General features: G+C 42.3%; 1 protein-coding gene across 8 annotated transcripts in view; it reads left to right on the top strand.

Moving 5' to 3' along the window:
• The window catches only part of STARD13 (StAR related lipid transfer domain containing 13), a 499,087-nt gene that overhangs the window by 315,725 nt on the left and 165,623 nt on the right, over positions 1-17,739 (top strand). Inside the window, exon 1 of one of the 8 annotated variants that reach the window (XM_048847482.2) lies at positions 13,606-13,912. The exons of the other annotated variants lie outside the window; for them this stretch is intronic. Coding sequence (XP_048703439.2) covers positions 13,750-13,912 — 163 coding nt within the window. The 5' untranslated portion in view covers positions 13,606-13,749. Of the gene's footprint in view, positions 1-13,605; positions 13,913-17,739 lie in introns of those variants that run through there. 8 annotated transcript variants of the gene reach the window in all.

The raw sequence follows: 17,739 nt of genomic DNA, 5'->3' as shown, positions 1-17,739 counted from the left end.
GACATATGTGTGTGAATAATTTTGTAGTCTAGTGGTTAGGGCACCCACCTGGGAGGTAGGAGACCCTGTCTCAAGTCCCCCTTGATCTCGGCATTCTGATTTGATTTAAATAGAAATAAAAGGAATGCTGGAATCTAGGTTAGAAAAATAGTACACTAAGTAAAATTGAGTCTGGGGCATCCATTTTGTTTGACAGAAATATGTAAAATGTATAATTACAAAAAAGAGGGTCTAAGCTGTGTTTTTCATAAGCATCCTAAACAGCAAGGATAGCAGGGCAAGTGTTACTGACCTCAGCACAAAAAGTGTGCGTGTGCTAATAAAGTTTGCAGATGATATAAAGCTGGGAGGTATTGCCAATTCAGAGAAGGACCGGGATATCATACAGGAAGATCTGGATGACCTTGTAAACTGGAGTAATCGTAATAGGATGAAATTTAATAGTGAGAAGTGTAAGGACATGCATTTAGGGGTTAATAAGAAGAATTTTAATTATAAGCTGGGGACGCATCAATTAGAAATAACGGAGGAGGAGAAGGACCTTGGAGTATTGGTTGATCACAGGATGACTATGAGCTGCCAATGTGATATGGCCATGAAAAACGCTAATGCGGTCTTGAGATGCATCAGGCGAGGTACTTCCAGTAGAGATAAGGAGGTGTTAGTACCATTATACAAGGCACTGGTGAGACCTCACCTGGAATACTGTGTGCAGTTCTGGTCTCCCATGTTTAAGAAGGATGAATTCAAACTGGAACAGGTACAGAGAAGGGCTACTAGGATGATCTGAGGAATGGAAAACTGGTCTTATGAAAGGAGACTCAAGGAGCTTGGCTTGTTTAACCTAACCAAAAGAAGGTTGAGGGGAGATATGATTGCTCTCTATAAATATATCAGAGGGATAAATACCAGATAGGGAGAGGAATTATTTAAGCTCAGTACCAATGTGGACACAAGAACAAATGGATATAAACTTGTCATCAGGAAGTTTAGACTTGAAATTAGACTAAGGTTTCTAACCATCAGAGGAGTGAAGTTTTGGAATAGCCTTCCAAGGGAAGGAGTGGGGGCAAAAGATCTATCTGGCTTTAAGATTAAACTCGATAAGTTTATGGAGGAGATGATATGATGGGATAACATGATTTTGGCAATAAGTTAATCTTTAAATATTCATGGTAAATAGGCCCAATGGCCTGTGATGGGATGTTAGATGGGGTGGGATCTGAGTTACTACAGAGAATTCTTTCCTCGGTATCTGGCTGGTGAATCTTATCCACATGCTCAGGGTTCAGCTGATCTCCATATTTGGGGTCGGGAAGGAATTTTCCTCCAGGGCAGATTGAAAGAGGCCCTGGAGGTTTTTTGCCTTCCTCTGTAGCATGAGGCATGGGTCACTTGCTGGAGGATTCTCTGCTCCTTGAAGCCTTTAAACCATGATTTGAGGACTTCAGTAGCTCAGACATAGGTGAGAGGTTTATTGCAGGAGTGGCTGGTGAGATTCTTTGGTCTGCATTTTGCAGGAGGTCAGACTAGATAATCATAATGGTCTCTTCTGACCTTTCTATCTATGAATCAAGCAGAAGAGTGTGCATTAATCCTGGTGTGGTCGGGTTGCACAGAAGGTACCAAACTGAGAGGGATTATAAAATGGCTGGAGTGAATTCTAGATGAGATACCAAAATCCACTGTTTTAAATCTCTGGATTCTAGGTCACCATAGTGCCTTGTATGAAGAGCTCTCGCCATAACACTCTTTGTGTTGCTTTCTCTTTAGCAAGCTTTGTGACGCTGAGGTTTGGAACAATTATCGCCCCTTTTATGGAAAGGATCAGTTGGTGCAGTTGTTAAGTTCCTTAAAACAGGGAGAGGTTTAGTGCTGGGCCGGATCAGGCAACATATGGGAGGAAATAGGACAGTCTCCTGAGACAGATTAACTTTTTGTCAAGGCATTTTATTGAAAGTTTGGAAAACACACAGGTCATTAATTGAGTCCAGATTTAGCTACTGCAAATAGTGCAAAGATGCAGCATGCCAGATGCTTTCCCTTACTTGTGTTTTTTTTACTACAGTTTCTGTTTATGGATGTTTTGATTACGTGACATCATTGCTTTAATATAATTCATTGTTTTATAATGGAACTCTTCTCTCTTGATTATTTTTTGCCATTAGCTGCATGTGTAAAATTTGTAAATCAACACAGTTTAACTACAAAAATAATCAGCACTAAGAACTGAGTGGGAAAATAGCTTGTAGATCAAACTACCTTTAATTGTAAATGAGGAAAGTTTTGGGAAACAATGATCACCCTTAAAGCTAGCATATTTCATTATTCCTCCCAAGTCCTCTCAGCAACAGTGTTGGCATTTTTTTTCCTATCCAAATCATGCTAGTGTAATAAGAAAGCTGAAGACATTGAGCCCTGGAACAGCAGCCTGAAAAAGATGAATTGGCTTCCCAGCATGGGCCACAAAACAGCAATGCCACCCACACCAACATTTCAGTGTCTTTTCTGAGGCTCTTGGGAAGGCATGATATGCATCCACCAGCCTGACTCCAAGCCCTTTCTGAGTCCTCTCTGTGCCTTCAGCCCAACACTTCCTCAGCCTTGGCTCCTCAAGTGAAGGTTGGGGCCAAGGTGGGAATTTGGCAGCAGAATCAGCTAAGCTAGTCACACTTCATGCAGAATAGTAGAGAGACATCAGAAAGGGAGCCTCCATGCTCCTCCAATTTGGGCTCCACTCAGTCCCAGGAAATGTAGGCATTCCCTGTTCTCTGTCCAGGCAGTCCTGAACTGGGCTACAGGAGCTAGAAAGTGTAGCTCAATTTGCAAGGAGAAATTTTTTTCCAACTGCCGCTTCTTCCAACGTACTCTGGGCGTCTTTCACATCAGTAACAAAGGACCAGATCCACAAAGGGACTTAGGCTTTGCAACGCTCAGTGTTATGATGTCTAACTTTTAAGGGCATAGAGAATCACAAGAAGAACACTGTGATCTACAAAGCCTGAGCTGGGCACCTACGCTCCCTCCACAACAAATGAGTAGAGATAGATTCCTTAGAATGTGATTCACAAAATGCAACACCCTAGGCAGGGAGCCACTTAAGCTAGCCAATGGGAGATGCCAACGAGAGGAGGTGACCTAAGCCCTGCCCCCCTTACAGAGATAGGTGGCTCGCTGCAGCCTGGACTTAGGCACCTATCTTTGCTTGTGATCAACTAAGTGGGAGAAGATGGGTACTCTTCTTCCTAAATTGCATGTGCCGCCCAATCTGGTAGGCTTACTCAGAGGCTACCAAACTCCACACAAAACAGTCATGGTGGGGCAAGAGAAAGCCCTCCTTTATAACCTTTACCCAGTGATTGGGTTACTGACCCAGGCTACGGGAGACTCCTGGTTCAAGTCCCCCCTCTCCATGTTGAGATCTGCCACCTCTGAAGTGAGTGCTCCAATGACTAGGCTATGTAGTGATTGTCACTCTCCTAACAATGGTATTGGTCTACTACAAGATGAAAATGTGGAATTGTTTATATTAATGCAGAGAAGGTGGGAGTGTTCAATAAATATTTCTGTATGTAGTTGGGGAAAAACAGATGATGTGTCATATCACACAATAATATTCTTTTCATTCCACTAGTAATCTCAGGAGGACGTTAAAATCTCAGGAGGATGTTGCACATCTTTAAATCATCAGGTCCAGATAACTTGCATCCAAGAGTTTTAAATCAGTTGGCTGAGGAGCTCATTGGACATGAATGTTGATTTTCAATAAGGGAAAACTGGAGTCTGGAAGAAAGCTAATGTTGTGCCAATATTTTTAAAAGAGTAAACAGGATGACCCTGGGAATTCCTGGACCTTGATTCCAGGCAAGATAATGGAGTGGCTGATATGGGACTCAATAAAGAATTAATGGAAGGTAACATAATGCCAATCAATATGTCTTTACAGAAAATAGTTTCTGTCAAGCAAACGATATATTTTTTTTTAATGAGATTATAAGTTTGGTTGCTAACAGTAATCATGTTGATATTATAGACTAACTGTTTTGTGTGGAGTTAGGTGGTCTCTGAGCACGCTTACTGGATCAGGTCCACATGCAAGTTAGATGGAAGAATGCCTGTCATCCCCTGGTTTGTGGATCACTCTGGGACTTAGGCAGGAGATAGGTGCCCAGGAACCTAGAGGGAGGTAGATGTGCATATGCCCAGAGGCAGTAAACTAGGCACCTAGGGAACTTTTACTGCACAAACTTAGGCATTGAGTGAATTTAGATGACTACAGGGATAGGCAGCAGCTGAACAGGAGTCTTGCGGCTCTCAGTGGGGCCTAAAAACTGGATTTAGGCACCTAAATCTGGGCAGAACCAGATTAATATTTTGTGTGCTGCAGCACCTGGATCGTGGCCCTGCCCTCCACTCCATCTGTGCTCCACCCCGAGGCCCCACCCCTGCTCAGCCTCTTCCCCCGAGACCATTCCCACCATTCACACGGTGGGAGAGGGTGGAGAGGAGTGAGCGGCAGATAGGGCCTTGGGGCAGAGTGCAGGCAGGGCCTCAGGGGGAAGAGGCCGAGCAGGGGTGGGGCCTCGGGGCAGAGTATGGGTGGAGTGGGGGGTGGGGACCTTCTGAGTGTGGGCTTGGTGCCACAGCACCATTGGCGCCATTGTAAACCCAGTACTGAATCTGGGGCTTAGGTGCGTAAGTACCTTTGTGCGTGTGGGCCAGAGTTCCTACAGGCCAAGTGTGCCCTCAGCAACACCTCTGCCACCTACTGGCTCCAGATTATGCTTCTAGTGACACCTGTTAGATGTAAGTGGGTTGGCACAGGTGTTCATGAGGGCGTGGTTCAAAACGAGTGGGGTTGCATAGTTGTAAGTGGAGGTATAATTTAACTTGCAGATGAAGCTGTATGGCTGACAGGTGCGGGGGGCGGGGAGGGAGCATCTTTTACTGGCAAACTGAGCCCATTTGGTATAGAGGTCAGTGAGACACAATGAATACAAAACCCTATGGTACCATATTTACAAAGTCATTGTCAGGGTAGACCCATACTTTAATATCCGGGATTGTACCCATTTATTTCATTCCGTCTTAGTACTGTTTAAGGACCCTATTCAACTACGCATTTAAGCATATGTTTAACTCCCATTGACTCCAACAGGACTTAAACACATGCTTAAAGGTAAGCTTCCCAATACCACCCGCACAACATGTTTAAACCTTTCACAAATAATGTATTTGATTATTTTGCTTCTTTTTCCATTTGCAAAATGTTTATTCATTCAGAATTATTTGCTCTTCTTTTTCCTCAGCAAGTAATTCTTGGTCTGTAGATTGTTTGTGAATTCCATGTTTCAGAGTAGCAGCCTTGTCAGTCCGTATCTGCAAAAAGAAAAGGAGTACTTGTGGCACCTTAGAGACTAACAAATTTATTTGAGCATAAGCTTTCGTGAGCTACAGCTCACTTAATCAGATGCATGCAGTAGAAAATACAGTGGGGAGATTTTATATACACAGAGAACATGAAACAATGGGTGTTACCATACACACTGTAACGAGAGTGATCAGGTAAGGTGAGCTATTACCGGCAAGGGGGTGGGGGGGAACCAACCTTTTGTAGTGATAATCAAGGTGGGCCATTTCCAGCAGTTGACAAAAACGTGTGAGAAACAGTAGGGGGGGGGGGAAATAAACATGGGGAAATAGTTTTACTTTGTTTAATGACATATCCCCTCCCAGTCTTTATTCAAGCCTAATGTAATGGTGTCCAGTTTGTAAATTAATTCCAATTCAGCAGTCTCTCGTTGGAGTCTGTTTTTGAAGTTTTTTGTTGAAGAATTGCCACTTTTAGGTCTGTAATCGAGTGACCAAAGAGATTGAAGTGTTCTCCGACTGGTTTTTGAATGTTGTTATTCTTGACGTCTGATTTGTGTCCATTTATTCTTTTATGTAGAGACTGTCCAGTTTGGCCAATGTACATGGCAGAGGGGCATTGCTGGCACACGATGGCATACATCGTATTGGTTGATGTGCAGGTGAACGAGCCTCTGATAGTGTGGCTGATTATGTGATTTGGTCCTATGATGGTGTCCCTTGAATAGATATGTGGACAAAGTTGGCAACGGGCTTTGTTGCAAGGATAGGGTCCTGGGTTAGTGTTTTTGTTGTGTGGTGTGTGGTTGCTGGTGAGTATTTGCTTCAGGTTGGAGGGCTGTCTGTAAGCAAGGACTGACCTGTCTCCCAAGATCTGTGAGAGTGATGTGTCATCCTTCAGGATAGGTTGTAGATCCTTGATGATGCGTTGGAGAGGTTTTAGTTGGGGGCTGAAGATGATGGCTAGTGGCGTTCTGTTATTTTCTTTGTTGGGCCTGTCCTGTAGTAGGTAACTTCTGGGTACTCTTCTGGCTCTGTCAATCTGTTTCTTCTCTTCAGCAGGTGGGTATTGTAGTTGAATTCCATAGAATTCACAATTCACTCTCTATTTGTAGTCACCTAAGTCACCTGGTATTGTTTTGGTTTTCTGGTTGGATTACTTATGCAACAAACATAAGAGCAATACAGACTTTGTACTAAATATTGTAGTGTAAATTTCAAGATTCACAGTTCACACTGTTGGTTAGTTGTTAGTCTATCTGAAGTTTGCTTTCTGCCAGTATTGGAGCTAACAGCTCATTTTTCACAAGCATTTACTACTAAAGCTGAGCACTTGAATGTTTGTGGAAAATGAATTTGCAAGAGTTGCAAAAACTTGTATTGGGATTTGCTTGTAAATCAAAACAAATATTAATGAATAGCTTTTGTACTATTCGTCACTTCTACTAAACCTCGCCCTGGAATAATCAAGTCTAGGAGACAGAGGTTATCTCTGTCTTCATGTTGTTAAATCCTGGACCTCTCTGATATTGTTAACGAGGGTGCCAATTAGGGACAAAGTGATGATGGGATTTATGATGTGAATCCTCATTCACTTCCAAGTGGGGCCTCCTTTGAGCCAGGGTGGCAGCTGAAAAGGGCTGTATCCCATTTATAATCTATTGGAACTCTCTAATCCCTAAAATCACTAATGTTATTTTAAAAGGCTATTTCCATATCGTTCACGGGTTTCATGGCAAAAATTACTTCTCACCACATGATCTTTTGCTAGTAAGTGGCAGTAGGTTTATTTTAAAAACAGTATTCTAGCAATATGAGCTTTAAAGGTTTTCAAACAAAATGTCCAGGGCTCCACGTATATCTACTTTGTCACATATCATTATCAGGGCCAGAGTGTTCAGCACTTAACAGGGTCAGCCCAAAATGTCTAATTCAGTTGTTAGATTCTGATTCAGCAAAGCACTTAAACGCCTGTGTAACTTTACACACTAGACTGCAGGGATTGCAGCTTCCAGCTCCCCTGGGAGTATGCAGGGACTAGCAAATCCACACCCCAATGCACCAGCCAGCAGACCTAACTGACGATGCTGGGGGTACTACAAGGACGTGTGGTTGTGAGACTGCGTGGTTGGGAGTTAGTCAGTGTTCCCTCTGCATCCCCCCTTGCTATGGGCTATGGCTGTAAACCACAATGGGGCCCAGAATGATTATCTTTATGCTTTTATGGCCTAGCAATATACTCATTTCTAGGTTTTGACATGTATGGGCTGGTAAGCTTGGTGCTTTTCATATCCCCTTATTGGTATAAGCTGAGTAACTTCTTTTGTTCTCTCGCGGGCCTTAGGGCATGTGACAGGGAGCCAATGAAATGAGTCAAATCAGGCAGTTGCAATTCTTCCCTCCCCCTGCCGCCTGCCTTCCCCCCCCCACCCACCTGGTGAGCCTATAAACACATCACCCCTAGGCTGAGTCCTCATCTCATTTAAATTCCTTGCTTGCATTAGAGATCCTTTCTGTGGTGTGGCCAGGGCATTAATGTTTTTCTAATCAGGGCATATGTTTTATAGCAGTATTAGCTTTTAAACATGAGGTTCTTAGAATACAAATGGATAATCCTCTGATATTAGGCCTGGAGGGGAGATGAGAAGTACTGTACGATTCAGAAGCCTCCTTGGTTGATTTGAGGTTACTTAATCGTGTCTATGAGCCTCATTTTCATGCAGAGAAAAGGCCTCGCACAGCAGTATTCATTTTACAAACTCACTATCAGACAGTTTACACCGCAGTTGCCTTGTCTCCAAAACACATCAATATTGTGCATTCCAGTTAGACCGTACTCTGGTGCAATGCTCTACTGAAGTGACTTCTTTACCTCTCAGCTGTGTTGAAATCCTTAATAAACTATTCCTCTCACCTCCTACCACCCCCAATAAAATTCAACTCACAGAAAAGCGGGAGGAACAGAACAGCCTTATGAAGAGGTTGGAAGCTGCAGTCTGGCAGAGTAAAAAGTTTCTGGCTGCTGCAGGGTTCCCACTGCTTTTTGCCATGTATAAACTAGCCTCCAGCCTGCATTAATCCTAGCTCAGCTCTCAAAGGAACTCTACTGTTCAAACAGTAAACATTAAGCAATGAATTGCTTCTGATTGTAAATGCAGTATTTACATGGTCAAGGTTTAAACAGGTAGCCACCTAGGTTATCAAAGTGGAAGCACTAGTCACAAACGCAGCTATGCTTTAGGGGTTCATTTATCTCCCACAAAAATGTGATCTGAATTTGAAAAAGGTTGCTGCTTGCTGGTGCTTCATAAACTAGGTTGTAGTTTTATTTTAAAAAAGAGATGCTTATAAGATGTGTACCAGGTACTAGATATGACCAAAATCTCTCAACTCAAATGTCCTACTACAAATAGAACTATACAAAAAGCAACAAACTAACAGAAAAAGTGTGCATGTCTTCAGTGACTTGAAAGTGGAGTTTTGGAGTTTCCAGCTTGTTATGATTTCATGTTAATAACATCTGTGCGGGTAATTTGACAAGGAAACAATGAGGTTCTCATGGTATTAGTGCTTTAAAATGAAGAGAAATCATAGTTACGATTTAATTTTAGATGTGACATAACATCTCAATGTAAGTAATAATTGAGGGGGAAAGACGTTGCAGCAGTAAGATCACATGGTTATTCATTTGTTGTACAAGAACCATAAATTCCATGCTAAAAAAACTTCTCCCACCTAGGGCACCATACTCCTCTCTCACACTGAAAAGACTGGGAATACTATAATTGTGCCTCACGTTAAGCACCAGCATTCTAAGGCCAGCCCAAGCTACAGGACAGGAACGGATTTATAATCTTACACTAACTGTATGCTCAGAAAGTCTGATTGTAAGTGGAGACTTTAATCAAATATAATTTAGAGTTTCTACAGTATATTGTGTGATGTGCTCTTCACTCCATTACAGAATCCTGTGCTGAACAAAATGGAGGCAGATTTCCAGTGCTGGTGATGACTGCTCTTTAGTTATGCATTCACACATGCAAAGAACACCCATCTTTCAGTATGGGGCAAACCATAATGTGGCTTTGTCAGATTCATTAATGCTTAGATACTGTGATGATAAGCACATTAGAAACACCATGCTGTCCTTAAATAAATGTTTAAGCCTCCCGCATGATTTTCTAAAGAACTACAGCATTGCCAAACCCAAGTGTTCATCCTGGGCGATGTAGTCCAGCTGTGGCACTCATCACATAAGGAGAACTGAGACATGAGGCAACCGAATGACAATTCCCACAAGGCAGTGTCATGGCATTTCCAAATTGAAATATTTCAGGTTTTGGCTGAAATTTTTCAGTTTTGCATTTTCAGTTTTCCTATGAAAAAATCCCCATTGTATATATGGGAAAACTGAGACAAAGAGAGCTCAGCAACCCATCCTACGACCCAGTGGCAGAGCTGGGAACAGAACAGAGGTCAGGTCTGGTTCCCCAGCCCCTGGATCATGCTGCCTTCCAAAAATCTGTATGTTTTATACCTGTGCAGAAGTTCTGTAGGTTACTGTGCAACCTTTGTATAGTACAGCAGGAAGTTTTCAACTTGTGACCAAATGTCCAATCTCATTAAACTGTGTATTTAAGAATCAGTCTACAGAATTTGCTTTGGGGTGTTAATTAACGTTGAAATATAATTGTTAGTATGTAGTAGCTTTCACTTAGAGGATCTGTGGTTCAGGGTGCTCTTTGTACTTATTCAAAAATAAACACATGAGCTGATAGTTACATTAAATGGCACACAGTTAGAACAAGCTTTGCTCTTCTAGTGCTCATAAATGGAAATATGGCAGCTCTAAACAGAACACTGGAGGGGCAACTAACTCTGATTTCTTTTTCTTCTTTAATTGGACCACTGTGTAAGGACTGGATTGTAACCATACGATGTAGTCTGAGTAGGGTTGCCAGACGTCTGTTTTTTTTACCAGAACACCCAGTCAAAAAGGGACCCTGGCAGCTCTGGTCACACCACCGACCAGGCTGTTAAAAGTCTGGTCGGTGGCGCAGTGGGGGCTAAGGCAGGCTCCCTGCCTGCCCTAGCTCTGTGCAGCTCCTGGAAGTAGCTGCCAGGTCCTTGTGCCCCTAGGTGCATGGGTGGCCAGGGAGGCTCTAGGCTGCCCCCACCCCAAGTGCCAGTTCCGCAGCTCCCATTGGCCTGGAACTGCAACCAGTGGGAGCTGCGGGGGCAGAGCCTGTGGGTGCAAGGGCAGTGCATGGAGCCTTCCTGGCCGCCCATGTGCCTAGGTGCTGCAGGGACCTGGCTGCTGCTTTCTAGGAGCCATGGTACGCACTGCCAGGACCCTACACCCCGCATCCGACCTCCCTTGCCCTGATCCTGAGCCCCCTTCAACACCTGAGACCCCTCATCCCTGGCCCCACCCCAGAGCCCACACCCCCAGCCCAGAGCCCTTTTCCGCACCCTGAACCCCTCACTTTTGGCCCCACCTAGAGCCTGCACCCCCAGTCCAGAGCCCATACCCTCCCACACCCAACCCCCAGCCCCAGCGAGTGAGGGTGGGGGAGAATGAGTGATGGAGGGAGCGGGGCCTTGGAGAAGAGGCAGGGGCTCTGGGAAGGGAACGGGGCAGAGGTGTTTGGTTTTGTGCTATTAAAAAGTTGGCAACCCTAGGTGGGAAGTGGCAGCTGCTCTCCCTACCATCCGGGTTCTAGTGCTGTGGGTAGCCTACAGGGAAGGACGAGGCTTGTTATATCTCCTTACTCCCCTGTGTAGGTGTGCAGCTGGGCTCATCATCACAGAGTCCGAAGTGAGGTTGTTTCCTAGTTGTTACACACTGACATAGGGCCGAACTGTTGCGGGGTTTTTTTTATGGTTTAAATTTTTTGTTAAACTGTTTTTTTGTCCTTGGAAAATTAATGAGAAATGAGCTATAATCACACTGATGGAAAAAGTTTCTTGACATTTTAATGAAAATTGAAAATCCCTATGGGATTTGAACTGCATGTTTTGAAATATAATAAATAGCGATTTTATCCAGTAGGCTTCATAAGGCTCTGTGATTAGCATCTGTGAAGTTGCATAAGTAATATGTGGCTAAAAGAAAACTCATATTTTTTTTAATAAATGTAACATAAACATACTGAGAATAAAAAGGGAAAACAAATACAGACTAGACTATAGAGCAGGGATGGACTAATCAAACAATAACTCTTCCAACTAGCAGTGATATCACTTTGGGTAAATAGCATGAATATTGCTGACATTCAGGAGTATTCAGAACACATATTATCCAGGGTTTCTGGGATCATAACTCTACCTAGCTAGGGAAACTGGCCGAGTTAAAGGAGAGCTAAGCATTGCCGTCTCACCCAGCTGCAGCTGAGCCCTTCTTGCTCTTCTGAACTCCACACGACAAGGAAAAGTGGTTCCCCTTCTCTGGATGTGAAAGAGTAAAATATACCCAGGCCTATTCCCCAGTGTTATTTTTTTTCTAATTGAATGTCAAGTCTTTTCTGTGACTCTCCAAAGGTTCCTTGGTCCTTCATGAAAACAGAGAAGGAATGCAGCAAATATTGGACTGTACAGACCGCTCCAGGTATTGGTTATGGTCTTGGGGTCTTTCACTTCTAAGACACTGGTTTGAATGTCCGTAGTGTTCCCAGCTCCAGGCAATCCAAGGACCCAGCTGCTTAAACTCCTATCCCTGCATGGTAACCCTAAGTCAACCATTAATAAAATACAAAATATCAATAAATTATAACATGCCAAAAACACTCCTACAATCTATTGTACAGGATGAGAATTAGTGAATAATTTGCGGTGACATTCATTCAGTGGCAACACATGCTACCTCTTCCCCAAAAATCTCAGTAATTATTATGGGGGAGTAGCTATATAGGGGTTGAGGCGATAGAATCCACAGGTGCTGGAATGAGAGCTAACCTCCTTGTGCCCCTCATACTTGGAGGGTCTTAACCACTAGGAATGTGTAAGTGCAGATACAGCCTCCATAGTGGCCTATTTAAAACTGGTACAGAATCAACTGTGTGATGTGCAGGTAATCCAGAGCCCACCTGCATGCCTGACGTCAGAGATGCCTTCACTTCATGCTGTGTAAATATAATAGTTCTACTGCATCTGGGGCTTTCCACAGCCCTCCTGCTGTTAGGTGAATTGCAAATAACCAAATTTAGAGGAATGGACAAAATGAGCTGTTTATAGGCCTTTTCCTTTCTAATTTCTGTGGTTCAATGAAATTGCTTTCCAATTCTGTGAAGCTGCTCCCTATGCATTAGCAGTGCACATGCTGGAAACTGTCATGATCACAAAAATCCATGTTAATGATTCTCCTCCTTTAGACATGAGCTATCCCTTATGGTAGGTAGTGAACCAAATCATTGATATTTACAGACATTATAAAAAATTAACTGACACACAGGCTAACCCATTCCATACACCACATGGCATATCATTTTTTGAATTACTCAGACTTGTTATCCAGATGCTAACAACAAATGGCAGCAGTCTGCTTCCATGTGATTAAACACAGAGGGAATGTGATGCTTTGCAAAAGCAAATGGCTGGTTTTTAAGAATATCTAAAAAACAATGTGCCCATGTGTGTATCAAACAAAAAAATACTTGTTTGGGGAACCAATAGGATGAAACATTTTTCCTCATTTGGTAGCTACTTCTCAGTAACATTAATTTTAGGGATTATTTCATTTCTGTTAACTTCTGCTATGTGAATGCTGCTAAATGATGTTTTCATTGGAAGGATTTCATTTGCTCTGGTGCTGGTTGTACTAGGTGGTTGTTTGGATTAGACAGCCCATCCTTAAACTTCTTTTTTTTAGGGAAACTGTGTGGTATGATGTTAAGAAAATTAGCATGTGCATCTTCTGAAGAAATGAGTAGGCAGCTTTGTGGCAGAGAGTGGAGGAGGATGCAGTTTTCCACAGCTTTGCATGCTAAGGAATTTTGCAGCTAAAATAGGTATTCCTAGATGGTGTGTTTTGTTTTTTCAAACTCTCCTATCACAGCTCTTCAATGCTTAGTCAGCTCAGAAGCATGCCATTTGTATTTGCCTTCAGCTTGTGTGGGATTGGAAATGCCTGAACAGACTTCACTTTCCTCTGTAAGGCAGACTGTGTACTTCCACATTCTTTACTTTGGCTGATTGGCCCTTTTAGATCATGTGAGGGGAGCTGGAATCCACAGTTATAGCTTTTGCCACTCCTTTTTCTTTTTAAAGCACTTGCTCTTTCCAGCTTCCTTGGGCTTATTGCCTCTCTTTTTTTCATTTCACTAATTAGAATCTGGAATAACCATACAGGGGACCAAAGCAGTGATTTTTAAAGGGGCAGAGATGTTTAGGCAGGTGTCCAGAACTTCAGGCTGTTACTATCTGAATTCCATGTCACCTGAGGGCCAAGAGATGTACTTACGATTTGATCAGACTACGAGACGCTCTCCATACAGGATGAGTAGGATTCTTGCACGCCGTCAGCTACTAACTAAAATTCAGCAAGGTGAGTTACTGAATCTAACTGGCTTCTAACTGTTAATATAATGTCTGCAGGTCAGCTTCTGCATCCTAAAACTTTAGTTAATATTTGAAACTTCAGTGTTTACCTTTCTGTACTCTGAACTGAGTCTAACAGACTCAATTTAAACTAGTCAGTGACAGCATTCTACTGCTAGGTAATTTTTTTTTATATTCACAGACCAGGAACATAAAGATTCACAGCAGTGTGTGATCAGTGACTTAACTATATTGCCTTTTAATCATAAACTACTATGTAACTTAAATGTGGGCAAGGGACTGAAATTCCTCTTGTCTAATTGCTTGAATGTCATGACACCAGGCTGTGTATAATTCTACTACATGTAAAACCTATACATGTAAAACATATTATGTATTGTACAAATGATCAATTTTACAAAACTGCTTAAGACTGCAAGAGGGTTAGAAAAGGGCTGCTCTGATGAGACTCTTCAGAAAAACTCATGTGTGATTGTCAAAGAATTATAGAACTTCTGTCACATGTATTTGAAGATAATTGCTGGCTTGTCTTTTTGTCACTGTTTATCTATCTATCTATCTATCTATCTATCCAGCAGCCACTACACTTTCCTTAGAATGTACAGTGTTAGGGCTAAATATATACATAGCCTCAAAACAAAGCCTTTGGCCTGTGTGCATTTTAAAAGAAATCATCTTCCAAAGCTCCCTAGAACAAATGAGAAAAACATGACTTAAAAGCCACCTGGGTTAATTTTTCTAGGTTAAACTGAAGCTTTTCATTATATATATATATATATATATATATAACTGAAGCTTTTCATTTTCCAAATCAGATATAGACCTACAGTCATATAGAAAGAGAATGCTATGTATTTTTCACCTGGGTGAAAAAATCTGGAAGATGCATAAAAAAATGTTAATTCCTGTCTAGTTCCTGCTAGCTTACACCCAAGGTATTGCATTCCCTTAACTAAAAACAGACAGAGTATTGTTAGCTACCCTATATTACTCTAACATTACTTACTCTCAATCCCCAGAATATAATGTAGAAGTTAATGTGAGTCTCTGCTTATGAGCAGTTAAAACGGAGTGGCCAATTTAATTTGTCGCTTTCAAATGTTTTCTGTGTCAGTGGCTGTGGAGCTCTGGAAAAAGGTCAAGGATGCAATTATGAAAACCTTATTGTATTTATGAAGGAACAATACATATTTCATTGCCCAGCGTTTGATGAAAGAGATTGTTTCTGTGGCAATTAGGAAAACTCAGTTGTTTGCAACAGAGTTTCAGGACCTGGTGATGTTTGAAGGATACTGGCTCTAACTGAAGCTCTGATATCAGGAAGGATATTATGTCATTCCATATACCCTCAGTCTTGATTGAATGCAAAGAAAAGACAATTTTTCTCCCTTTGGGTTTATTTGAGAATACATGTGGCACAGTATTAGACCCAGCTTAATTTTAGGAAGGGGCTACAGCATAGGTGCTGGTATTAGGGGAGCTGGGGATCCTCCCGCACCCCTGACTTGAAGTGGTTTGCATCATATACAAGGTTTACAGTTTGGTTCAGTGGCTCTCAGCACCCCCACTATACAAATTGTTCCAGCACCTCTGAGCTACAGACAAAATTATTTAACAAGACACCCTTATCTGTCTTTCTGACTGTATGACTTTCCTCCTCTAAACCTATATATGTGCCTAGAGTGTGTGCCGAGATAGCAATGTGTGCGTAATGAATACATATAATAATGGTCTACGTTTTCAAAAGTAATACGTGATTTTGGGTGCCTTCGTTTTTGGGTAGCCAACACAGGATACTTACCTAGGGACCTGATTTGTAGGAAGTGCTGAGCACCCACCCTCTGAAATGAGGTCCGTTTTAAAGAGTCTCCAGTTGGCCACCCAAAAATGGAGGCACCCCAAATCACTCCTCACTTTTGAAAATTTAGGCCATACATATCTATCTAGATAGATTTCAGAGTGGTAGCCATGTTAGTCTGTATCAGCAGAAAGAACAAGGAGTACTTGTGGCACCTTAGAGACTAACAAATTTATTTGAGCAAAGCTTTCATGGTCTAAAGCCCACTTCATCAGATGCATGCAGTGGAAAATACAGTAGGAAGATATATACAGGTGAGTCACATCATACGCGCATTTAACTTACGCGAATTCAACTACACGCGCTCGGGAAAAAAAAAGAAAAAGAACAAGATACCTATAAATAGTGCAGGCAATTCCACCCACCATTCCACTCAATGAGCGTATGCCTCAGAGTGAGCGTGAGATGGGAGACATGAATCTGCTGTGCCTCTCATAGTGTGAGCATCTCGCCACGCTGAGTGTGATTCTAGTGTTTAAAGATACGCATTTTTTGTACAACATGGACCTTAAATGCAAGCCAACTACTTCATCTGGTGCTCAACCAAAGAAACAACTATCTGTTCCAATGCTGGAGGAAAAACTGGCTGTGTTGGATTTATTGAGAGACGGAATGTCGGTCTCCAGTGTGGCGTGTAAATATGGCTGCAACGAATCTAGCTTCTGTGCCATCAAGATTTGAGAGAGAGAAAATTTGTCAAGCCATGGCATCAAGTGCTCCAATAACAGCTAAGGTGATGAGCCAGGTGTGTGATAAGACTTTAGTGAAGACTGAAAAGGCATTGAACCTATGGCTGGAAGACATGAACCATAAATGTGTGCCTATCGATGGCAACACATTGCGAGAAAAGGCTCTTAGCCTCTATGCGCTGTTCAAACCTCCCGCTGAAGAGGGACAGCCTTCTGATGAGAAGGAATTCAAAGCCAGCCAAGGTTGGCTTAACAGTTTTAGGAACTGCTTCAACCTCAAAAACGTGCAGACTACTGGTGAAGCTGCATCTGGCAATGAAGAATGATTTAATTTCTGAATACAATCCCTCTATGGAACGAAGCCTCAAAATCACAGGTAGTATTACGGACGATTTGAGACCGTATCAAGAAATGTTTGAGCAGCTCAAGAGACAACAGCGACAGTTGCAGATCACCATGTTTTTCAAGGAAAAGGAACCAGCAGCAGATGAACCTATGCAATCAACTTCTGGAGCTGAACCAGAGCCAACCACTTCGTCTACGACTCGCTCTCCGTCACCCAGGCTCTCTGTCACCTCCGTCTCCTGGATCGATGACCCCGTAATTACCCTCCTGTAATTACCCCTGTAATTAAAAATACAGTACTGTAAAATTATATTTTCCATATGTACTCTTTATTATATACTTACATTACTGTATACATTTATACATATTACTGTACAGGGTTGTATACACAAAACCATGTACAGTATACTGTACTTTATGGGCGATTTAAGGGATTTTCAAGGGTAGTTTTGACTATTCGCAATTTTAGCCTTACGCGCTGACTTTAGAACCTAACCCCTACGTAAGATGCAACTCCACTGTATATATACAGATAACATGAAAAAATGGGGGTTGCCATGCCAACTCTTAAAGAGACCAATTGATTAAAGTGGGCTATTATCAGCAGGAGAAAAAAAACCTTTTGTAGTGATAATCAGGATGGCCCATTCCAAACAGTTGACAAGAAGGTGTGAGTAACAATAGGGGGAAAATTAGCATGGGGAAATGGTTTTTAGTTACAGGTTTCAGAGGAACAGCCGTGTTAGTCTGTATTCGCAAAAAGAAAAGGAGTACTTGTGGCACCTTAGAGACTAACCAATTTATTTGAGCATGAGCTTTCGTGAGCTACAGCTCACTTCATCAGATGTATACCGTGGAAACTGCAGCAGACTTTATATACACACAGAGAATATGAAACAATACCTCCTCCCACCCCACTGT

The sequence above is a fragment of the Caretta caretta genome, chromosome 1, assembly GCF_965140235.1.
Source record: "Caretta caretta isolate rCarCar2 chromosome 1, rCarCar1.hap1, whole genome shotgun sequence".
Classification (NCBI taxonomy): domain Eukaryota; kingdom Metazoa; phylum Chordata; order Testudines; family Cheloniidae; genus Caretta; species Caretta caretta.
This window is presented reverse-complemented; position numbering and strand designations above follow the sequence as displayed.